A 24,740-nucleotide genomic window follows, 5' to 3' on the forward strand; every position below is an offset into this window, starting at 1 on the left:
TTTGTCTTAACACCACTTGAAACAGATCAGTTTGTGATGGGAATTGAACTTTTTTGTAGGCTCTATGATAATAGCCTACAAAAACCTGTATAAGAGCTGGGCAATGGTGGCACACACCTTTAATCCCAGCAGAGGCAGGTGGATTTCTGAGTTCGAGGCCAGCCTGGTCTACACAGTAAGTTCCAGGACAGCCAAGGCTATACAGAGAAACCCTGTCTCAAAAAACCAAAAAAAGAAAAAAAAACTGTGTAAGTAGGACTAGAGGGGACAAAGAAGAGGGTTAAGATGGGTCCCAGGTAGAGTGTAGTTGGAATAGGTGTAGCCAGGGAGCCACATAGAAGGGTGAATACTGACTTCCTGCACAATGTTGAACAAGCCAATGGAGGTTTTTCATCTCACAAATGAAGCTGCTAGTCCTGTGGTACATTCCTTTAATCCCAGCACTTGGAAGGCAGAGACAAGGAGATCTCTGTGAGTTCTGGTCTACATCGAGAGTTCTAGGACAGCTAGAAATGCATAATAAAGAGCTCTTGTCTCAAAAAGAACAGGAAAAAAAAAAACGGAGCTGATAACACTGCTGAGATTGTTAGAAAATTAAAGGGCCATATATGGTACTACCTGGCATGTAATAGGGCTTTATTAAATGACTGTAACTGCAGTTATAGTCTTCAGAGAAACCCTTCAAGAATTGAATAATAAAGAAAAGGTGTGCTGGATCTGGACTGCTGCTGGCCAGTGTCTTGCCATTTTCTGATCAAGACTTCGATCTCTAGCTGGTACATTATAGATATGGGATGGCAAGATGAGAACTGGAGAGTGTTTGTGAATATATACCTGCTACTGGCATGTTCTTATTAGTTGCTTCAGTTTTTATAAGTCTATTAAATATTGGTTAAAATACTGAGCATGTTCTGTAATATGTTCGAAAGAAGCTAGAGAGATTGGTTAGCAACATCAGAAAACTGTCTCGATACTAATAAAAGGAAATGAGTCTCTGTAGAGAACACATCCTTAAAAATGTATCCTAAGAGGGGCTGGCGAGATGGCTCAGTGGGTAAGAGCACTGACTGTTCTTCCAAAGATCCTGAGTTGGGATCCCAGCAACCACATGGTGGCTCACAACCACCCATAATGAGATCTGACGCCCTCTTCTGGTGTGTCTGAAGACAGCTATAGTGTATTATGCTGGAGCGAGTGCAGTGGAGTGAGCAGAGGTCTTGAGTTCAATTCCCAGCAGCTGGCTCATGACCATCTGTACAGCTACAGTGTAGTCATATAAAATAAAATAAATAAATCTTTAAAAAATATATATATCCTAAGAACCTGGTAAGGTGGTGTAAGCCTAGCACGTGGAAGGCTAATACAGGGAGATCATGAGTTTAAGTCTAGCCTGGGTTTTGTAGTGAAACCTTATCTTCAAAAAACAGTAACCTTAAAAAAAAAGTGTTGAAAGTATAAAGTATACATATATACATTATACATATATATTGTCATCTGTGCTGACCCACCTTCACATCTCTGTCATTATACAGTCAGTTGTCATCTGCACTGACCCACTATCACATCTGTTTATGTGCACAGTGCTAACTTAGAGCAGGTACACTGGCCAGTGCAGGCTTAAGCTCCTCATCTCTAGGGGCTGTTTTCCACCAGGCCTTCAGTATTTCATGCATGGAAACCTGTGGATGATCTCATCACAGATTCTCAGGAATACAGAGGTGGTTTTAGATAATTTGTTATAGAGTTTTGACTCTATTTAAAGGGATTCACATTTTTTAAATTACAGGATTTACTAGCATTTGATGAATATGGAATCAGTGTGATAGGATTTTTGCTTCTGTGTTGTTTACCTCACAGAATTAAGTGGTTATCTGAATGAAAAATTTCGAAATTGCTGAAAATATTTTCCTTTTTATGACAATATAGAATCATCTGGATATCACAGTAAGAATATTCTCATAATTTTAACAGCAAATCCAGTGGAAAGTCAGTGTCTTCTGTGGGGTAGTAGTTTATATTCTTAATCCCATCCCAGCACCTGCGGAGCTGGTGGATCTCTGTGAGTGCTTTGCCATCCTGGTCTACATATTGAGTTCTAAGTTAGCCAGAGCTTTATAGTAAGAACTGACTCTCGAGAGAAAGAATGTTAGAAATCATCACAGAAGGCAGGTGTAACCTGTGGTTATCCCTCCCCTAGTTCTTGTTCCCAGATGCCGTCTCTGAGAAGCTGTCAGATGGAACGACTTCAGTAGACAATAGCAATCCTGCAGCAGAGGCTGGAGACTATGTAAGTTGGAGTTGGACATTCAAATACTGTGAATGCACTTTATGTCTAGGGCTTTGCTGAATGTCTAGAGATACCTAAGTATCTCTTCATTTAAAAATCCATCTGGGAAAACTGAGTGGCATTCACAGCCATTCCACTCAGTTGATGACCTGCTTAGGACATCTGTGTAGATAGCTGTTTTGTCCAGCAAGTGCTTCTTGGGCAATAGAGACTAAGAGCATAAGCGTCCTATGCATAGCTGATGGGGCCCTCCGTAGTTCTTGTCAAATCCTTGAGTTTGTCCTGCAGCAGATTCCCATGGGTTAATTTTGATGGAAGCTTCTTCTTACATACTCTAAGCATGCAGATTTGCTGTTAACAGGTTTTGCTTTGTTTTTGTTTTGTTAAATTTAGACTCTCTACAATCAGTTCAAGTCTGCGCCCTCTGACAGTTTAACATACAAACTGGCCTTGTGTCTTTGTATGATCAACTTCTACCATGGAGGGCTGAAGGGAGTGGCGCATCTCTGGCAGGAATTTGTTCTTGAAATGCGTTTCAGATGGGAAAACAACTTTCTGATTCCAGGGTAATAACTTTAATTTCCAATTGTTTAGATGGGATTTTATTTTTTAATCACCAAATATCTGACTTTTTTCAGGAATTCTTTGTAAGAAGTATGTATATAGCTTGACTCAGGTATTCAGTGCAGTACATTTCTGATGGGAGAAAAGGCCTGACAACTTAATATCAGCATTGTGCTGCATGACTATAAAGTTTTCTTCTAGAAGCTTTTATTGTTTTGTTTGAGGTAGGGTATTGGGGCATGAACCTAGGGCCTCATATATGCCAGGCAAGTGCTCTGACACTGAGCTACATCTGCATACCTCAAGAACCTTAACATAGAAACTATTTATGTTGGGCATAGTGCTGAATGCTTTTATTCCCATCACTCAGGAGGCAAAGAGGCAGAGGCAGGCAGATCTCTTTGTGTGTTCAAGGTCAATGTGCTCTGCATAGCAAGTTCCAACCCAGCCAGAACTACATGGTCAGACCCATCCTGTCTCAGCAAACACACAAGGTTAAGTCCTAGGATCTGTATTAGGAACTAGGTATGGTGATACACCATAGAATGCTTTCAGTTATGCTGATATGTAAGAGTAGAAAAAAGACTGGAGAGAAATATAGTCAAGTGTTAACAGTTTTCCCGGGTAGGGAAGTACATTTTTTTCTTTGTTTCTTCTTTGTATTTCTTAAATCATCTGTGCACATACTTCATTATTTGAAGGAAAATACCTTTAAAGTACACTGTAATTTCAGGTATTAAACATAATCTAGAATCTTTTTATTTTTTTAAATATTTATTTATTTCATTTTATATGAATACACTGTAGCTGTCTTCAGACACACCAGAAGAGGGCATCAGATCCCAATACAGATGATTGTAAGTTACTGTGTAGTTCCTGGAAATTGAACTCAGGACCTCTGGAAGAATAGTTAGTGCTCTTAACTGCTGAGCCATCTCTCCAGCCCCAATCTAGAATCTTTTTATACTGACATTTTACTGATTATATAGACTTTTTTTTTTTTTTTTTTTTGGTTTTGTTCTAGACAGGGTTTCTCTCTATAGCCCTGGCTATAGAACTCACTGTGTAGACCAGGCTGGCCTAGAACTCAGAAATCTGCCTGCCTCTGCCTCCCAAGTGCTGGGATTAAAGGCATGCGCCACCACTGCCCGGCTTGTATAGACTTCTTTTTTTTTTTTTTTAAGATTTATTTATTTATTATATGTAAGTACTCTGTAGCTGTCCTCAGATACACCAGAAGAGGGTATAATCTCGTTATAGATGGTTGTGAGCCACCATGTGGTCGCTGGGAATTGAACTCAGGACCTTTGGAAGGGCAGTCAGTGCTCTTAACCGCTGAGCCATCTCTCCAGCCCCCTTGTGTAGACTCTTAACTGTGCATACTTGCCAATCCTGCTAGGCTGGTGCTCATCTACCCTGCTAAGGAGAGGATGACATGACTGGTTTAATGGCCACTAACCTGAAAGTGTTCTGTGTTAGCTTAGGATGTTTGCCAGCCTCTGTTTATCTGGATTCTTTCTTAGCTGTTACTGTTTTGCTCTGGAACTCACTGGCATGCTGAAGCACACCAAGTGGAGGAATTTAGTGATTTAGAACCAAAGGGAGTCCAGGATCTCACTGGCAAAGGGGGTGGGGGGAGAGAGAGACAGACAGACAGACAGACCGTGGTTTGTATAATGCAAGTCCACCTATATACAACTGAAAGGTGAATGTACAGATGAATTTAGTTTGTGTGATATGCAAAGTTTCTTCCTGTGGTGAGTTTAGACTCAGGTTTCTAACTAGCTTGGAAGCTGTTATGAGTTTGCCCTCATATTTCACATGTTTTTTTTTTTTTATATTTGATGTTGATCATGAGATAGAATAAAATAAATTTGAACTTTTAATCATGTGTACCCTTCTAGAACCTGGCTTTCTTAAGAATGAAAGTCTAGTTTTGGTTTCTTAACAATATAGTTAAAAAAATTGGCAATGTGTAAGTACGCTTATCTAATATAATTTTATTAAAACTAAGCTTTTTATTCCTATTTATTGGTAGACTAGCAAGTGGACCACCAGATCTAAGATGCTGTCTGCTGCATCAGAAGCTACAGGTAACGGTTTCCATAGCAGTCCCGCACACACACTTCCATAATTCCATATGGATGCAGACCCTCACACGTAACGGAGCACAAGTGTAGGAGTTACTTACATGGGCTGTTTGCCTTGAGCTGCTTATGGAGTGCTTATGGTTCCTGTCATTTGTCTTGGGAAAGAATAGAAAGAAATATTGAAGCAATTGATACACACTGCTTTTCTCTAATTCATCCATAAATGCCATTTCTGTTTTCTTCAGATGTTAAATTGTTGTATTGAAAGGAAGAAAGCACGTGATGAAGGGAAGAAGACGAGCCCTTCAGATAGTACGGCTAGTGCATATGCAGGGGATGCTGGGAAAGCTGGAGGCCAGCTAGGCCTGGACCATCTCAGAGATACAGAGAAGGAAAAGGGAGAAGTAGGGAAGTCCTGGGATTCCTGGAGCGATAGCGAAGAAGAGTTTTTCGAATGCCTCAGTGATACCGAAGACCTTAAAGGAAACGGACAGGAGAGTGGTAAGAAAGGAGGTCCCAAGGAGATGGCCAACTTAAAGCCAGAGGGCCGCCTGCACCAGCACGGGAAACTCACACTGCTGCATAACGGAGAGCCTCTGTACATCCCAGTGACCCAGGTGGGTGCACCCAGGCTCGCACGCTCAGCTGCCTTGCTGCTGATTGCCTCCTTCCCAGGAGCAGGTGCTTGCTTTGGGTAGGGGAGACTGTCTAACGTCTTTGTTTGGTTTGTAACATTCGGGTCTGCCAGTCTGAAACTGTGCAGTGTTTTGAAGCCTTAGTAGATAGTACTGACCTAATGTAAGGTGATTTATTAACTCTTTTGAGAATTCTATGCAATATGTTTTGATCATACTTAGTCTCACCTTCTCCCCGTCTTCTCTTAAGAGTCTATACTTCCCCTATCTTCCCAACTCTGTGCCCTCCTTTTTCTTTTAAATAGCCCATCAACTCCAATTTTTTTTAATTTTTTAAAATTTTTTAAAAATTTTTCCCATATACTCCTTGGTATGGGGCCTTCCCCTGAAGCATGGTTGGCCTGCAAGGACCCACATCCTTAAAGGAAACTGAGTCTCTACTCCCTAGGAGCCATCATCTGTCCGTGGCTCCTCAGCCACACATCAGGGCTCATGAATCCCTATCATTCCATGTAGGAATGGTGACTGGCTTGATCTTCTGCAGGCAGCTACAGCTGCTGGGAATCTACAAGTGCAGTGGCCATGTCATGTCCACAGACATGTGCGCCCCTCCTCCACAGTGGATCCTGAGCCTTGTGGAATTATGGGTTCTTAAACTGTATTTTCATAGGTATAGATGAAATGCTTGGAGTACTCCAAAATACAGAATGGAAAGAGCAAAAATAATCATCCTTCAGTTAGGACTGTTATGTTTTTTTAAAAAAACTTTTTTTAAAATAAGATGTATTTATGTATATGAGTACACTGTAGCGGCCAGATACACCAGAAGAGGGCATAGGATCCCTTTATAGATGGTTGTGAGCCACCATGTGGTTGCTGGGATTTGAACTCGGGACCCCCGGGAGAACAGTCAGTGCTTTTAACCTCTGAGCCATCTCTCCAGCCCAGGACTGTTTGTATTTCTTCAAACATGTTTTAAAGCCATTTTGCACCATTAGAACAGCAACTCGGAGTCTAGGGAAGAACAGTTCATTTTTGGTGGTTGGTTTTGCTTAAGTGATATGTGAATACTTGTTAAAAAAAAAAAAACCGACTACTTGCTCACTGGTTCAGCTCCCATCCTCAGAAGTAATGATTATTACCAGTTTGAGTTACGGTTTTTTACACTTGTTCCTTTGCATTTATGTGTGCATATTGATATTTATGATTTGGTTTCATTTCTGAATGTATGGACTGATATGCAGCTTGTTTATCCTGTCAATAGGCTCACCCCATGCCATTAAATGTACATCTGTGTCATTTATAGTTGCTGTATATTATTCTTTTTTGTTTTTGTTTTTGTTTTTGTTTTGTTTTTCGAGACAGGGTTTCTCTGTGTAGCCCTGGCTATCCTGGAACTCACTCTGTAGACCAGGCTGGCCTCGAACTCAGAAATCCACCTGCCTCTGCCTCCCAAGTGCTGGGATTAAAGGCGTGCGCCACCACGCCCAGCATATTATTCTAACATGTGGAAGTCCTACAGCTTATTGAATTATTCATGTTGATCACTATGTGTGTCATTTGCAAGGTTTTGCTCTTTTAAATAGTCTGTATCGTGAGTCCCTGCCATCATTTATGTAAGAAAAATGGCATCACTAGGTAAGTGGATCAGTATTGTCAAGTTTCCCTTTAAACAGGTTGTACCTGTTTTACATTCTCATCAGTGGTAAATTAAAGGGTAAAGAAAGTAATTCTCGCACTCTTTCCCCTTTTCATAGGTATAGATGGAATGCTTACTATGTGCTGATACATTATAGCCATGGCAGTTTAGCAAGAAATTACAATAAGGTTCTAGCATTGAAATTATTTACATTTTATGTCACTTTCATAAACTATGTTTCCAGTCCATATCATTGTCAGCAGTGCAGGATTTTGGTTTTTTTGTTTTTTGTTTTTTCGAGACAGGGTTTCTCTGTGTAGCCCTGGCTGTCCTGGAACTCACTCTGTAGACCAGGCTGGCCTTGAACTCAGAAATCCACCTGTCTCTGCCTCCCAAGTGCTGGGATTAAAGGTGTGTGCCACCACTGCCCGTGTAAGATCTTTCATTTACTTATTTTAAGAAAGTGCTTCCTATGTAGCCTTGGCTGGTCTGAAAGTCACTTAAGTCACTTTGTAGATAAAGTTGTCCCAAACTATTAGAGATCTGCTTTCCCAAGTGCTGGGATTAAAGGAGTGCACTTCCATGCCTGGCTGTTTCCCTGCCTTTCGATGAACCTAAGCATCTGTCAGTGTTCACTGGGCATGACTTCCTTTGAATTGACTGGTTTATATATCTTGAAATGTTTTAGTAGCTTAAACTAAATGTTAAGCCTCTAAGTATATGAGTTAAATGTATAAGTAAGTATAAACTAAGTGCATAAGTATGAGTTAAATGTATAAGTATATAAGTCTCTAGGTGGTTGATAGGATGTGTATCCTCACCAGCAATGCAAGTGATTATTTTATATAACCCCCTTCACTTGATGTGTCATGGGGTTCACATACAATAATAAAATAAATAATGAATGGAATGATTTGTACTATATGTTCATAGACTAATACAGTATTATCCTGATTAGTGTTTGTCAGTGTGAGACAAACAAGAGATACCTGGGAAGAGAAAACCTCTCTGAAGGAGTTGCCTCCATTGGATTAGCCTGTAGGCAAGTCCACAGGGCACTTTCTTAGTTAATGATTGCTGTCAGGAAGCCCACTGAATGGTGCTCTCTCTAGCAGGTTGTACAAAGAAGCAGGCTGAGCAAGGCATGGAGGGCAGGCAGCAAACAACCCCCCTCCGTAGCCCTGAGTATCTGCTCTGGCTTCCCTCAGCTTTTGACTTGAGAATTAATTATAAAATAAGCCCTTTCCTCAAGTTGGTTTTGGTTAGCATTGCTGTGGTAACAGAAACCTAACTAGGACAGAAATGTTCTTGGCTTTTGATATTGGGTAGAAAGGAGAAAGTTGAATTAGGTCTCATGTAGCCAGGGTTGGTACAGAATTCACAGTGAGGGTGAGGATGGTCTTAAGCCCTCAGCCCTTTAGCCCTCACTTTTCAAGGGCTAGGATTGCAGCATGTGCCATCATGCCAGGCTACAGTGTGTGTTTATATGGGTCATTCTTCAGCAGAGTTTTATTTTGGACTCATGTTATTTTGGTTCATTCACATTTATTCTTTCGTGATTTTTCTGTTCCTTCCCTTCCATCCTGTGACTTCATAGCTCTAGGGCAATAAAAAGCAGCATCTCATTATCGGGAGTTAGTTAGGGCCTCTGCTCTGAAGTGTGCTTGGTGCTCCAGTAGAAGCTCATGCCATTTGTTTGTAAATTTTGCAATTCTTTACATTCTTTCAATTATGTATGCTATGGCTGCATAAGCAGAAACATTTTATCCTACGTTTATGGTCTTGCTGTGTCTCTGAAGAGGCCCTGGTGACTTTTGTCCATTTGTGTGTCATCACAGGAACCAGCACCCATGACAGAAGATCTGCTGGAAGAGCAGTCTGAGGTCTTAGCAAAATTAGGGACATCTGCTGAGGGGGCGCACCTGCGTGCGCGCATGCAGAGTGCCTGTCTCCTCTCAGACATGGAGTCTTTTAAGGTAGGTCACCCTTCCAGAGCTCTGCTCTGCTTTCAGCTATTCTGGGATGAGACTGTGAACAACACTATAAAGTGCCATGAAGGCTGTGTCCTCTTTTAAGTGTTTGGATTTATTACTTGTTACAAAACGCTACTTCCAGTCCCCAAAGGACATGTCAGACTCACTTCTTAGGTTTGAAAAAGAAAGTCAACTTTCTTTCTAAAGTTGAGAATTGCAAATTCTGTGTGTTAGGGATGTTTTTTTCCTTTGTGTGTGCTCATCCAATTTATGGATTTGGAAACTTTAGGGATTGAAATGTGGATTAATTTATGCAACAAACATATGTGTGACACACACTGTGAGTAGGTAGGGGGAGATATAGTATTTATTTAGTCTATTGATGAGAGAAGATGTTTACATAACTAACTAGTCAGTCTTCAAGGGATGCAAGGTCAGAGGGAACTGGCTGACCAGTTGAGCGGGTATGGGAACTTTCTCAGAAAAGTCGGGATTTTGGAAGAGTGGGCATTTGCTGCCTGGAAGGGTTATTGTGGGCTTGGATAAAGGCTTGGGTGTACAACACCCCACATTCATACTATATGAACCAGTATCTAAACTTTAAAATTTTATGTGTGTGGATATTTTGTATGCATGTATATCTGTGCACTATGTGTGTGTTGGGATTTGAACCTGTGTCCTCTGGAAGAGCAAGTGGTGTTCGTAACTGCTGAGCAAACTCTTCAGCCCCCAATATCTGAGACTTTAAAGTCCTAACCTAACACCATGAGTAGAAAATCCCACACCATGACATTGTTTCATGTGCAAAATTATTTAAGTCATTCTGTAAGATCACCTTCATGGTGTATTACATATGCAGTATGCATGAGAAGTGATTGTATAAGATCACCTTCATGGTGTATTACATATGCAGTATGCATGAGAAGTGATTGTATAAGATCACCTTCATGGTGTATTATATATGCAGTATGCATGAGAAGTGATTGTGTAAGATCCCCTTCATGGTGTATTATATATGCAGTATGCATGAGAAGTGATTGTGTAAGATCACCTCATGGTGTATTATATATGCAGTATGCATGAGAAGTGATTGTATAAGATCACCTTCATGGTGTATTATATGTGTAGTATGCATGAGAAGTGATTGTGTAAGATCACCTTCATGGTGTGTTATATATGCAGTATGCATGAGAAGTGATTGAATCGCAGGGCTAGATGAGTCTAAGCTCAGTTCCTGCATTTGAAAATTCAGAAATCTAAAAAATATTTCAAAACCCTCCTACCCCCATGTTTTTTTTTAAGATGTATTTATTTTATGCATATGAGTACACACTGTAGCTGTACAGATAGTTGTGAACCTTCATCTGGTTGTTGGGAATTGAATTTTTAGGACCTTTGCTCACTCTGGTTGGCCCCGCTCACTCTGTCCCTGCTCGCTCCGGCCCAAAGATTTATTTATTATTATACGTAAGTACACTGTAGCTGTCTTCAGACGCACCAGAAGAGGGCATCAGATCTCATCACGGGTGGTTGTGAGCCACCATGTGGTTGCTGAGAATTGAACTCAGGGCCTTCAGAAGAGCAATCAGTGCTCTTACCAGATGAGCCATTTCGACAGCCCCCACATGAATTTTGGAAAGTGTATTCAACCTGAATGTGACAGACAATTCAGAAGGGAGGCCAGTGGCCAATGCCTTCGATGTCTTCATGTGAACTTCTGAAACTTCTTCCAGGCCTGAGCTTCTTTTTTTTCTTTCTTTAAAGATTTAATTAATTAATTAATTAATTAATTTAATGTAAGTAGATCGCTGTCTTCAGACATACCAGTAGAGGGCATCAGATCCTATTACAGATGGTTGTGAAGCCACCATGTAGTTGCTGAGAATTGAACTCAGGACCTCTGGAAGAACAATCAGTGCTCTTAACTGCTGAGCCATCTCTCCAGCCCCCTGAGCTTTTTTATAATCCACAGTAGCCTCTGGCTCCCCAGTTGATAGCCCTTCTCAGTCCACATCTGTGCTCTGCAGAATGGCCTGAGTTTGATTTCTTTCTTTCTTTTTCTTTAAATTTTATTAGATATTTTCTTTATTTACATTTCAAATGTTCTTCCCTTTCCTGGTTTCCCCTCTGAAAAAAATCCCCTATTCCCTCCCCCCTCTCCCTGCTCACCAACACACCCTCTCCCAATTCCTGGACCTGGCATTCTCCTACACAGGGGAATAGAGCCTTCACAGAACCAAGGGCCTCTCCTCCCAACTTTTTTTTTAAAAAAGATTTTATTTATTTATTATATGGAAGTACACTGTAGCTGTCTTCAGACACCCCAGAAGAGGGCATCAGATCTCATTACAGATAGTTGTGAGCCCCCATGTGGTTGCTGGGAATTGAACTCAGGGCCTCTGGAAGAGCAGTCAGTGCTCTTAAGCACTGAGCCATCTCTCCAGCCCCCGATTTCTTTCTTTTTAAACACAAGCCCTTCATGATTACTTTTTCTACTTCCTTTTCCACCTGCTAGGAGGTAAGTGATAACAGGTAGCCTTATATCTCTGCTTATCTGCCCATAAGTCCTGCCAAATGATGCTGAAGTGTGTGACTTTGACTCTGCTGTGCAGTATTCAAACAATTGACTCAGTGGATAAAGAGAAGCCAAAGGCTCTGTGGAGAAAACCAAAAAGAAGTGGGTCAGCTGGTGTGGACGGCCTCCACTGCAGTTCTCCTTCTGCCTCCAGAAGTCAGTGTGTGCGCCACAGCAGGCTCTGCAGACATTCATACAAACACTGCAAACAGTGCCATTCTTTTAGCATTGTGCACTAGCAGAATTGCTGCTCATTAAATTCTTTTGGACTAAGCTGGACACCTACAAGTTTATAATAACGTGGTTTTTTTTTTTTTTTTTTTTTTTTTTTTGGTGTTTTCGAGACAGGGTTTCTCTGTATAGCCCTGGCTGTCCTGGAACTCACTCTGTAGACCAGGCTGGCCTCGAACTCAGAAATCCACCTGCCTCTGCCTCCCAAGTGCTGGGATTAAACGCGTGCACCACCACCACCCGGCCTATAATAACGTTTTTAACCAGAAGGTAGAGGCACATGCATCAGGTGGCTCTTAGGAATATAGCTGTGTGGGATAGCTGCTTTTAAAAGTAAGTAGTTATCCTAGACATGAGTTGCCTTTCCCTTTCTGTAGGGACAGTTTACTAGCAGTACTGCTTAGAGACCCCAGAGTGAGGCACCCATTCACCATAGGGGCTTATTCTGGGCCATCTGTTATAATAAATCCTTTAACAGTAGAAAGAGGATAAGCCATGGCTGAAGTGTCTGTCCTTGCTGGTATGTTGCTAAGAACTTGGGGCAGGGGAGGGCTCTAGTACAAAACCTTCACCAGTCTAACATAGGAGCTGAATGTTGCTTTCTGTCAAACTTACTGCCTTTACAAATGAGCTGGTATGCTGCTTGCGTAGGATCCACACCTTTGCACATAAATCCTAGTCACCGTCATAAACCATGGCACAGCCTTACAAGAATGGATCTTGTGAGCCTGGAGAGATGGCTTAGCAGTTAAAAGCACTGGCTGTTCTTCTAGAGGACCCAGGTTCAGTTCCCAGCACTCAGGAAAGACGAAAGAACAACAACAACAAAACTGGGTTCTACAGTTGGTGAAGAACTTCCTCCTGGTCCTTAGGGTCCCTTGGGGTTAAGGATGGTGACGCCAAGCCCCATGAGTTTAGCCATCATATGGGAAAAGTGTTCTCACCAACAGTGCTGCACGCCATCCTTAGGACTCTGCTAACAGTACTGAGTACCTGGAGAGAGAACTTCTGCCTCTCCACAAGCAGTGCGAGGCCACTCTATCCTCTAGGTTTGAAAGTAGAATTGCTGAAAAGTTTTGGCATATATCATTATTAATTCTAGGTAGTTGTGCAATAACTGGAACTTTAATGTTTGCATTTAGATGCCTGAACAGTCATAGTGGGATTTCAGTTCCTTGATAGCATAGAAGTAGTTTAGATGAGGTGTTTGTTGTAGCCTTAGAGTTTGGCTGCTGAATAGACGGTGTAGGGAGGCTAGCTGGTAGAATAGACAGTGCAGTGCTGGTATTGCCTAAGCACAGGGTAGAGCGTCTCTCTCACCATGCTATTCTGCTTGTGCTGTGCATTATTTCATTCTCTACACTTTATTTACTACTTTGTTCAGTGCTGGGTAGTTATTCCTACAAAGTTTGTAAAAGTCATTACATGAAAATGGTGCTTTTTTGGTTTTCCTGTAAAATTGAGAAACACTTTTGGTGCTTTAACAACTCCTATTTTAAATGTGATGTTCAAACTTTAAGTGTGAATATAATTTTGCACTAGGCTTGTCCAGAAATGCTGATTTTTGTTTTGTTTGCTTTTTTGTGTTAGGCAGCTAATCCAGGCTGCATTCTGGAAGATTTTGTGAGGTGGTACTCACCCAGGGACTACATCGAGGAGGAAGTGACTGATGAGAAGGGCAATGTGGTCCTAAAGGGGGAGCTGAGTGCGCGTATGAAGATCCCCAGCAACATGTGGGTAGAAGCCTGGGAAACTGCTAAGCCTGTTCCAGCTAGACGCCAGAGGAGATTGTTTGATGATACCCGAGAGGCTGAGAAGGTACTAGGAAATTACCAGTAAATCTTAGATATGAGACTTTGTACTTACTTAGCAAGCAAAACATTGAAATTCAATAAACTTTTTGTACCTAATATTACATTTAATATTTTAGAGCTAGTTGTAAAGACAGCTGTGGTTTATATGGAACATTTGCATCTTACTGTCTTATACTTTATATCGGAAGTATTGAAAATGATCATGTCCTTAGAATTCCACCAAAATGTTTACTAGGGAAATGAGAGAAATGGGGATCTGTGTATACAAATATTGTTCACCATCTTTAGTCAAACTTTATAAGAAAATGCTTGCAATTCTAGAGAGTAGTGGCCCTGCCTGGCTCTTGATTGCCCTTACATCATTTCAATGAGTAAACCCATTTCTCCAGCATTTTTCTAGAGATCTTCAGATTAACAGTGACTAGAGAAGCGAGGCAGATTTCAGTGCTGCTCCTGGTGCTGCAACCTTGTGGATGTGGCTGGTGGGGGCAGGAATTCTGAAAATCATCAGAAGGGACAGAGGAGCTACCTCAGCATAGCACTAACAGAGGAGCACTGGGAAGAGTCTGTCATTGTTAGATGCTGTGATTCTTCAGAACCCCATGGCCAGGGTGGTCAAGGAGATTATGTGCACTTTAGTCAGGACATGAGAGCATCTATGAGGTTCTCCAGCTGTATGAAAAGTACTGACTGTCCTCCATGTATGTACATAGTACTTGATGATAATACTGGGCAGCTGTGACAAGAATGCACTTGCCATCCTTAACTATGAGCCAGCCGTGTTATTCTGGCAGCAGCTTCAGATGTGTGTTGTTCACCTGTCTTTTGATTGATCAAGAGGTTATATCCAGTGACCGACATATCAGTTGGGTTTGTCTTAGGTATTCTCTCATGTTCATACACAGTGAAATCAATGGTGAGTTTCTCAGAACATAGTCCATCTTTAAGTAATGCACAGCTTTCTGTAGAGAAGAGATGGTAACCACCTAGGGACAGAAAAAGGATGAGAAAGAAGTAAGTAAGAGGGGAAGATTAAGTACTCAACAGAAACGAAAGACCAGATTTCCAGTGGTATGCCAACATCTGCGCAGAGCTAGAGCGTCGTTGTCACCCAGACTGCTCTATGAGTGCACAGAGGTCTGACCAGCATCAGTCACCTGAACTTGACCTCAAAAGATTACAAGTGCAGCAGTCCCAGTTCAAAGGTGAGCCCAGCATCTGCGAACTGATCTGAGAAGGCTTTCCCAGGGATATGACAAGCACTGTGGAGCTCAGGAAGGAATGCTAAAAGAAGCCAGCCATCTCTAACTCCAATTTCAGAAGGTCTGATATTTTCTCTGTCACTCATACACACAAAATAAAAAATCTTAGAAAAATAAAGCCAGAGGTCACAAAGTCCTGAATGAATTCCAAGACAACACTAAACACGTAAATGAAATAGGAAGACAAGAAGGTCGGAATTGGAAATCAAGCAGGCAGAGAAAAATGGTGGAAATGAAAATTCAGCAAGAAGGTAAACATTTGAGATGTATGTGATACTATGAAAAGACCAGATCTACGAATTACTGCCTTTTCATGCTAAAGGCAAAGAAAACATTTTTATTAAAGTTATAGCAGAAATTTCCCAAAATCTAGGTTAAGAGGTACCCATCTATGGTTAGGGGCATTTAGAATTTTAAGCAGACAACACTCAAGGAAAACATTCTGTATTGTATTATAGTCAAAACAGTAAATGTACAGAGCAAAGAAGATATTGAGAGACGCAAAAGAGACACAGGCTCACCTTTGCCATAGCTGCTGCTTAGCTGGGGAAGGGGCAAGAGTGAGCCGAGGTCAGGTTTCTGTGCCCCAGGGATGCCAACTGCAGTATTTCCTTGTCTCCTGTCTCTCCCTCAGGTGCTGCACTACCTGGCCATGCAGAAGCCTGCAGACCTAGCCAGGCACCTACTGCCTTGTGTGATTCATGCAGCTGTTCTCAAGGTAAAGGAGGAAGGTAAGTGTCTCAGCTCATCAGGCCTACGCACACTTCCAAAGAAGGGCTTTGCTTTCCTTTTTAACTATGGCTTTGATTTTTTTTTAATAATAGAAAGTCTGGAAAACATCCCTTCTGTTAAGAAGAGTATAAAGCAGATCATAGCCCATTCCAGCAAAGTTCTGCACTTCCCCAGCCCCGAAGACAAGAAGCTGGAAGTAAGTGTTTGCTCTGTTAGGGTCTTGCCAAGAGTTCCCCTCAAAGGCCAGGCGGTGGTGCTGCATGCCTTTAATCCCAGCACTTGGGAGGCAGGCGGATTTCTGAGTTTGAGGCCAGCCTGGTCTACAGAGTGAGTGTCAGGACAGCCAGGGCTAGACAGAGAAACCTTGTCTGGGGGGTGGGGGTGCAATTCCCCTCACCTGGCAATAATTGCTTTAATTTTTTTTAAGGCTGTGTTTTACATTTTCTTTTTACACTCATTTATTGGATGGTCAGGTTGGTTTGCATGCATGTCACGGGATATGTAGAAGTCAGAGGACAGAGGAACTGGTTCTCTCCTTCCCATGACTCAGGATGTAAGCCTTGGTGAGAAGCACCTGTCCCTGCTGAGGCTCTGCATCTGTCTCTCAGTGCCTGTGCTCCCTTTCTACACTAGGAAATCATCCTTCAGATTACTACTGTGGAAGCTATAATAGCCCGAGCCCGGTCCCTGAAGGCCAAATTTGGAACTGAGAAATGTGAGCATGAGGAAGAAAAGGAAGATCTGGAAAGGTACTATTGCTTGTACCCCTCACTTTGTCCACAGGAGGGCCTGCTGCTGAGAGAGGATGGCATGGTGGCTCATGATGTTAATCCCAGTACTTGCAGGGCTGAAGCAACAGGCTACTTTGAATACCTTGGGATACGTAGTGGGATGTTTATGTTAGTCAAGGCAGACCCAACAACAAAAGAACAAAACCAAATATTCTGCCCTCTGATGATAGACAGCGAAATACTGAGTTCTCTTAGGATCAGAGCTGCACTGAGTTCTTACCAGACGATTCTGTCACTCTCACTTGTCTATGGGTGGGTTAGGAGGACTTGCCAATGGGGCTGCCTGCACAGCAGCCTGACCATTCCTGCTTCCTCCTCTAGGTTTGTCAGCTGCCTGCTGGAGCAGCCTGAAGTGTCAGTCACTGGGGCAGGAAGAGGACATGCTGGCCGAATTATCCACAAGCTGTTCGTGAATGCTCAGCGGGTATGTGAGAGTCCTTCTTGGCTTCTCTGGGCCCAGGATGGTGTTTAAGTCCCACACAGGGGTGACAACACAGAAAGGAACAGGCTCCAGAACTCTAACTTCGACTTTGAGATCACTTTTAAGCAAAGTGATGAAAGAGTATTTCAGACCTAAACTGTGGAAATTAGAAGGCTCACACACCATTGTTCTAGAAGCTGGAGGGGACTTTTAGCAACAACCAGAGCTATGGTGTGGGAAAACGTGTTTATAGCCTCCGTTTCTGACTAGTCTGTAATAGAGATTGTCCCAAAAGGAAAAGGATTTCAAGCTGTGAAAATTGTGTAAACAGCACAGGAGGAAATCCAGTTTGGAAGATTATCTTCATTATTCTCTCCTCTCGTGAAAGTAGGAAATTAAGTTATATTGATTAAGGGGTATTGGTCACATATGTGTATATATGTACACACAGACACACTCACTCACTCACACACTCACTCATGCATGTGTACTCTGGAGGGTGCTGGTATTCCCTTGGGGCACACTAATATTGGTGACCCAGGTGAGAGTATTATAATGTGCACTAAATATAGCTTTCCTTGACTTGGACCAAGATGACACTGGAAACGAGAACACCAGCTCAGCCTTGAGGCAGTCATTCTCTACCAAATAAGCATTATCTTGGTGCACACACTATTGCTGTGATGATACACCACGACCAAAAGCAGTTTGGGAGGAAATCCCTGAAGCCAGAGCAAGAGCCAAGTGGGCAGGAGCTGCTGCAGAGGCCATGAGGGGTGCTGCTCACTGGCTTGCTCAGCAGCCCCTCACCCCATCCCATCAGTCAGCAAATGAGAAAATGCCCCGTGGGCTTCCTTAGAGCTGGATCTTATGTAAGCATTTCTCAACTGAGGCTCCCTCCTCTCAGGTGACTATAACTTGTGTCAAATTGACATACAACTAGCCGGAACACGGACTAACAGTTGCATCATCCCTACTGAGAAACTCACAATTACAGTCACACACATTGTTCTGAATGTTGAAAGCTAAACCTTACTGGCTTAGACATTAGTGACTTGTAGGCGTCAGTACTGCTCTCCTTGTCTTCCTCTCTGATTCTGTTCTCTCCAGCTGTACCTCTCCTCCATGTTAACACAGAGGCTGACAGGCAGTGTCCTTGTCACCCCCTGCTGCAGCTTCTCCTCAGTATGGGAGACTCAACTCCTTACTGGTTTTTAAGGAAATCATGAGCTAAGTTTTAAAATCAGAAATGTCTGGGTCTTTAGTGTTAGAGTGCTGCTTGTTTGGGGTGATCAGACTTACTCCCCCAAACTGGAGCAGCCCCCTGAGCCCTTCCCTAAGTACAGAGCGGCTAGAGAAACAAAGGTGCGTCATCATTTCAGTTTTCAGCACTATGTCTTACACACTCGGGCTGCTGTGATCCTTCTGCTTTCTACTTTGGTGGTTTGTCACATTAAGGGTCCTCCTCCAGGACCTCAGGTTGTGAGTATACCTCACACGGTCTACCCTGGCAGCCAGCGCTTTCAGGGACCCATGGCATGTGCGGTCCTGGCTGTCTAGCTGTCTGGCTCCATGGACTGTTGAGTTGATGTAACTTTTCATGATGAGCAGAGACCTTGTACAAGACTCAACTAACAAATGAAGATTTAATAATTTTATTTAAGGCAGAGCTGAATTTTTATAGCATAAGTTAGCTTCATATTAGAGCTTTTCTTCAAAATTATAAACGGTAGGCCCAGTGCCACAGCTCAGGGGTGAGCAGCTGCTGCCCAGTCTGTCGGCAGTTTGTTCTCAGAACCTATATGGGAAATGGAGAGAACCCACGCCAGAAAGTTGCCTCTGACCTCCACATGTGTGCTGTAGCATATGCGCACATGAACACCCCACCCCCACAAACCCAGAGTGTAAAATATTAAAGTTCTGAACTGTAATAAAGTTGACTGAGACCGTATAGGTTTAGGTATGTAGAATTCAGCAAAAATGACTGCCTTGTTTCAGTCTTGCTAAGTTGAATTATTTCTATACATGTGTCCTTAAATTTATGGTTTGTGTGTCAAGCCACCTTTTGAAACAGCATCTTGTTTGGAAGAGTGAGGGTTTTCAGTCATTTCCTCATTAAGTGACCCTGCACTTCACCTGTTGGGCCATCAGATGCATGAGCCTGAGCGCTGGCCATGTCTGGTGTCTGTGATGTGGTTTTGTGCACCTTCAGTACCCTTGGATGGAGTCATGCCCACACAGTGCATGCCATTCCTGACATGCCCAAGTCTGCCCAGCTCCCTCGGTCCCTTTCATCACTGTTTCTTTTCTCACCTTTCTCAAGCTGACTGAATCTTCTGATGAGGTAACAACATGGCCTTATGTCCCTCATAGTTCTTTGTTCTTCCCCATCCCTCTAACTTCATAAGGTCATCCTAACCATCTCTAACTGGCTGGATCTGGCACCCCTCTGGCTGTACAGCTTAATTCATGTTTCCATTGCCCAAAGAATTTTCCCAAGCAGTGGAATCATGAAAGGAGGACAGTATTGCGTTCTGAAGGCTCCGACTGGCTGCACTGGTGCAGTTTGAATGTACAAGCAATGCCTTCAACTTTGAGCACTTTTCCTCTGTGGCCATGGCCGTGGGCATCTGTTAACTTGCTGTCACATTAGCTATCCAACAATCAAAGCCAGTGTTCCTGGTTCTAATTTGGCAAGAGGACCTAAAAAACAACTAGCTGAGAGAACAGAGATAAAAAAATCACCTTTCCAGACTTGAGAGTAAGTCTGTCCTGTTAACGTCTAACTCGGACGTGAGTCACTGCCTGCAGAAGTGCAGGCACCAGTGCAGCTCCTCCACTGCTGAGGAGCCCTTGCTTTTCAGAGCAGAGTGCCGGCCACCCACCTCTGCCTGCCTCACTAGTGCCCAAGCTCTTTTCGGCTTTCTGCTTTTCCGTATTTGTTCTTTTGAGCAATCATAACACACAGTAGACATAATGCATTTCCAAGTGACACAGGTCATTGTGTGTTTCTTATGTTTATCCATCTGCCCTTGGATATTTAGCCTTCAACTGGCTCTTGAATTTGGTGTTTGGTTCTGTTCAAGGCTGCTGCAGTGGCTCTGCTGGAGGAGGAGCTGAAGAGGTCAGGCTACCCAGAGGAGAGAAGACAGACCTTGGTGTCAGACTTCCCACCACCTGCAGGCCGGGAGCTGATCCTGAGGGCCACTGTGCCACGGCCTGCTCCCTACTCCAAGGCCCTGCCACAGCGCATGTACAGTGTGCTCACCAAGGAGGACTTCAGACTTGCGGGTGCCTTTTCCTCAGACACCTCCTTCTTCTAGCGGGAGCATAAAGGATGAGAGGCAGCTCCTGCCACGGGCACCTGACACGACCTTGGCGAACCAGCAGCAGGCGTCCCACCAGCACCAAGAGGCATCTCAAGTACCAAGCTTGAGCCAGACGGATAGATTTGAGGTGTCAAAGACTTCTACCTGGGGGAGAGACCACACATGAGCCTCTCACCTTGGGGGACAGAGTTTGTTCATTCTCCTGTGACAGTCATCTGTGTAGACACTTAGTGGCTATCCTTATTAGTATTACATACGCAAGATAGAGTATCTCTTAGCTCACGTTCTGGATATTTGGTGGTAGAGCCTTAGTCCCAGAATCTGTGTTTTTAAACTGCCATGTGACATTCTGTTTATTCAGTCACCGGATAAATGGCCAGCTTTATTATGTGGTATTTGATGAGCATTTGAACATTCTAGGAGAAAGACTAGAATTTCAGTTTTGTTTTTCCATGTCACTAACCAAATGTATTTCTTCTGATCAATCTGTACATGAAATGTGTGGCTGCAGATTAGTACGCTCTCTCTGTGTCCGTCTGTCTCTTAGGATCTCTCGGTCCTCTTGGTTGCACCCCTGCTTTGCACTTTACTTCTCTGCTTTGCTGGCCAGGGATGGTATTTGATGACGGCATACGAGCGCATGCTGAGCACACACCCTGGGAACATAGATCACCGTGCAGTTAGTGAGCTGTGGTGTGTGCAGAGGCCGTGAGTGGGCAGAACTGGATGGCTGCTTGGCTCTTGTAGCCGTGAGCAGTTGGGGCAGAAGCACCTGGTGCAGGGGCGATGGCTCTGTCTTGTTTGCAGCTCAGAGTGCATTCAGTGTGCTGCTGTGGGACCTCTCTTTGGTGATTGTAAATTATTTTGGGACCTAAAATTCCCACTTGAATCCAAAGTAAAAAAATGGTTATGCTGAATTGTAAATTCCACCTGTGTGATTTTTAAAAATTAATAGAACCATACAAACCCTGTGTTATTTTTGTAAAAAAAAAAAAAGAGTATATATATATATATATATATTTATCTGTATGGTGTGCACAGACGCGTGTCTGTCTGTGAATAGGAGGGCCAGGGCTGACGCCTAGCCTTCACAGTACTCTTTCCTCTCAAATGCTGGACTTTGCTTCTTAGAAACCCATAGATACGGCTGAGGCCTGAGGGCCAGAACCACGAGAAGACAGGATGGTGTCTGCTTTTGTGGGTATTGATGACAGAAGTCTATAGTGCGGTGGTTAGTCTCAAATGGCTTTGTTTGTTTATCTAATAAAACAGACTGGTGTCTGTATGGTGACTTGTGATTTTTCTCCCCGAGAGCCCTTCTTTTACTTCACTCAGTTTCTGCTGCTCCAATTCTCTCTAATATCACAAGGAGGTGTCTGCAGAATGTTCTTCCTGCCTTCTGAAGTGTGGCCATCCATCTCTTTTCGGTAGAAAGTACCCTCTGTATTAGTGTTATACTGATGACATATAGGCAAGAGCTCCAGTGTGTAAAAAGGCTAGTGTGCAGTGTCCCCTTTCCTCTGCCCTGCCTCACGGTGGGGAAGACTGACCTAAGGCCAGCGTAGCATAGGGTAGTCGGCCCAGAACGAGTCCATGAGATGGGAAGCAGAGAAAACTCTGAGGGGTGCTTAGAAGTGCTGCATGAAGCCGGGTGGTGGTGGCTCACGCCTTTAATCCCAGCACTTGGGAGGCAGAGACAGGCGAATTTCTGAGTTCGAGGCCAGCCTGGTCTACAGAGTGAGTTCCAGGACAGCCAGGGCTCCACAGAGAAACCCTGTCTCGAAAAACCAAATAAATAAATAAATAAATAAATAAATAAAAATAAAAAAAAAAAAATAAGAAGTGCTGCATGAATCCTGTGAGCCCACCCACTCTTCAATGGTGATGATCGGGGGTAAACTGTGAGAAGGGTTTGTCAGGCTCAGGTTTGAGACCTCCTGAAAAACAATACCCAAGGGTGACCTCTGGCACACACCTGTACACATCTACAAATAAGAAAGTTTAAATAAAAGTCTCAGAGCAGCACTAGGTGCTCTTGTACAGGACCAGTTTCAGATCTCAGCACCACATGGAGGCTGACAACCATCTCTGACGCAGTTCCAGGATCCAGCACTCTCGCCTGACCTGTGTGGGCATCATGCAACATGTGCACATACGTGCAGCCACTCACACACACAAAAAATATCTTTAAACAAGTAATGTTTCAGAAGCATCCCTCGGGGCTCTCAGTTGCTTATCGACCAGGCTGCATAAACTGTAGGGAACACACGTCCTGGGAACATAGACCACCGTGCAGCCGTGATCAGTTGGCCAGCTGTGGTGTGCTTGCCTACCAGTCATGAGGTGCAGCTATGTCCCCAGCACCAGAAAAGACAAAATGACCCAATAGCACAGTCCAGTAGGAGGAATGACAGCCGTGGGAGCCATCCAAGCACCCAGTGACTATGCAGAGTGGCTGCCCAGATACTCCACCACTTCAAACAGGCCGTCATCCTTCACCCATCGTGAGGCCTATGTATGGTCATAAAAGTCTTAGTCCATGGTGAGCAGGGTGTGGCACAAGTGCACACAGATGCATGGGACAGGGAAGGAAGTGGGTAAGCAGAGGAAAGGGAGGAGGTGAACACGTGTTAGTGTCTGCTCACAGGCTGGGTCGTTTTCCTCTTTCCATTCTCTGGCTGCTGCTCTGTGCAATGATGCCTTGCCTCCGCCCTATTTAGATGGGTTTTTATCCCTTTGGCCTTTCCGTAATGGCCCTCCCACCTCCACCAAGACACCCGGGGCTCTGAATTATAAATCAAGTCACATCTCCATCCAATCATGAATAAGTTACTGACCCATTCTCTTCTCCAAACATCCTGAGGCCCCTTGGTCACTTGTGTGCCACTATGGGACAGGGGCATAGGCCACTATGCTGTGACCTGTCCTTCAGAAGCTGACGCTAGACAGCTTTTGCTTATGACAAGAGATAGGTGGCTTCTTTCAGACACCATGTGGACTCAGTGGACATTGAACAAGGCTCCCAAGTTTGCTAGCCCCTGCGCTGTTTGAGTGGATAGTGAGTGACCTGCAAGGACTTGGTTATCCTTTCTGAACCCTAATTTTGACTTAAAACAGGCTTAGCTTTTACCAGAGTTATGCAAGGAAGGAACTGTATTCTTAGTAGCTCACTGGCACTCTGCTGGAATAGCTTGCCTACACGAGACATGGAAATATTTTTAGAGTGTGAATGTCCCACTCTCCACTCTTCTGGGAAAGTGAAGGGGCAGGGTGGTGGGAGAGGACGGGCCTCTCTGGCTGTAAGTAAGCTGACCTGAAGACTTAGAAGTTAGGTAGTCCCGGGGCTGGAGAGATGTCTCAGCGGGTAAGAGCACTCACTGCTCTTCCGAAGGTCCTGAGTTCGGATCCCAGCAACCACAAGGTGGCTCACAACCACCCGTAATGAGATCGGACGACCTCTTCTGGTGTGTCTGAAGACAGCTGCAGTGAATTACGCCAGAGCAAGTGGGGGCGAAGTGAGCGGGCCGGCAGAGGTTCAACAGCAGCCACATACATGATGGTTCATGGCCATCTGTACAGCTACAGTGTACTTATACACATAAAATAAAATAAAATCTTAAAAAAAAAAAAAAGAAGCCAACTTCTAAGGGACTACCCAGTTCATGTACTTCACGCCTTTCTTTTTTTTTTTTTTTAAGATTTATTTATTATATGTAAGTACACTATAGCTGTCTTCAGAGACACTCCAGAAGAGGGCATCAGATCTCATTATGGATGGTTATGAGCCACCATGTGGTTGCTAGGATTTGAACTCAGGACCTTTGGAAGAGCAGTCGGTGCTCTTAACCACTGAGCCATCTCTCCAGCCCACTTCACACCTTTCTTTACCCCTGTTACTCTAGGGGAGGATTGTAAGCAACCATCTTTTGTCCCATGTTATCAAGTTAAATCCCAAATCTATATAGTGATTCATACACGAGAAGGGCCTGGACAGACCCAGAGCAGGGCAGGCTCTCTTCACTTGTAGGCACTCTTAGATCTATAACAAACGATCGTTTGTCATCTGGCTAACAAAATTGTGCTCAGAGGCAGATGGCTAGCCAGTGATGCATCTCTCCAACAGGATCAGTACAAAGGCAGGACCTTGGGATATCCAGATCTCAATGCAGTGGCCACTGACTGTAGACCAGTGCACCTGGGAGATACCACCTAGCTAGAACCTGAACCACCCCATGGCATGAGTCTGGAGGGAAGGAGGACCTGCTAAGCTCACAGGCTGCACAGAAGCCGCTCTGGGGGACAGCAGACACTTATCTCATAGGCATCAAAGAAAGACGAGACCACTGCACTGCAATATTCTCATTGCTTTCCTTCTCTCTCTCTCTCTCTGTGAGATC

At 43.7% G+C, this 24,740-nt stretch overlaps 1 protein-coding gene across 1 annotated transcript in view; it reads left to right on the forward strand.

Moving 5' to 3' along the window:
• Rab3gap1 (RAB3 GTPase activating protein catalytic subunit 1) overlaps window positions 1-21,641 on the forward strand; it is a 66,431-nt gene extending 44,790 nt beyond the window's left edge. Inside the window, exons 14-24 of the mRNA XM_031381055.1 lie at window positions 2,198-2,287; window positions 2,681-2,853; window positions 4,890-4,944; window positions 5,187-5,558; window positions 9,054-9,191; window positions 13,585-13,812; window positions 15,705-15,801; window positions 15,895-15,998; window positions 16,436-16,551; window positions 16,915-17,017; window positions 20,101-21,641. Coding sequence (XP_031236915.1) covers window positions 2,198-2,287; window positions 2,681-2,853; window positions 4,890-4,944; window positions 5,187-5,558; window positions 9,054-9,191; window positions 13,585-13,812; window positions 15,705-15,801; window positions 15,895-15,998; window positions 16,436-16,551; window positions 16,915-17,017; window positions 20,101-20,337 — 1,713 coding nt within the window. The 3' untranslated portion in view covers window positions 20,338-21,641. The remainder of the gene's footprint in view (window positions 1-2,197; window positions 2,288-2,680; window positions 2,854-4,889; window positions 4,945-5,186; window positions 5,559-9,053; window positions 9,192-13,584; window positions 13,813-15,704; window positions 15,802-15,894; window positions 15,999-16,435; window positions 16,552-16,914; window positions 17,018-20,100) is intronic.
• Window positions 21,642-24,740: the final 3,099 nt, after the last annotated feature.

This window comes from Mastomys coucha, unplaced genomic scaffold (genome assembly GCF_008632895.1).
Source record: "Mastomys coucha isolate ucsf_1 unplaced genomic scaffold, UCSF_Mcou_1 pScaffold1, whole genome shotgun sequence".
In the NCBI taxonomy this organism is placed as follows: Eukaryota; Metazoa; Chordata; class Mammalia; order Rodentia; family Muridae; genus Mastomys; species Mastomys coucha.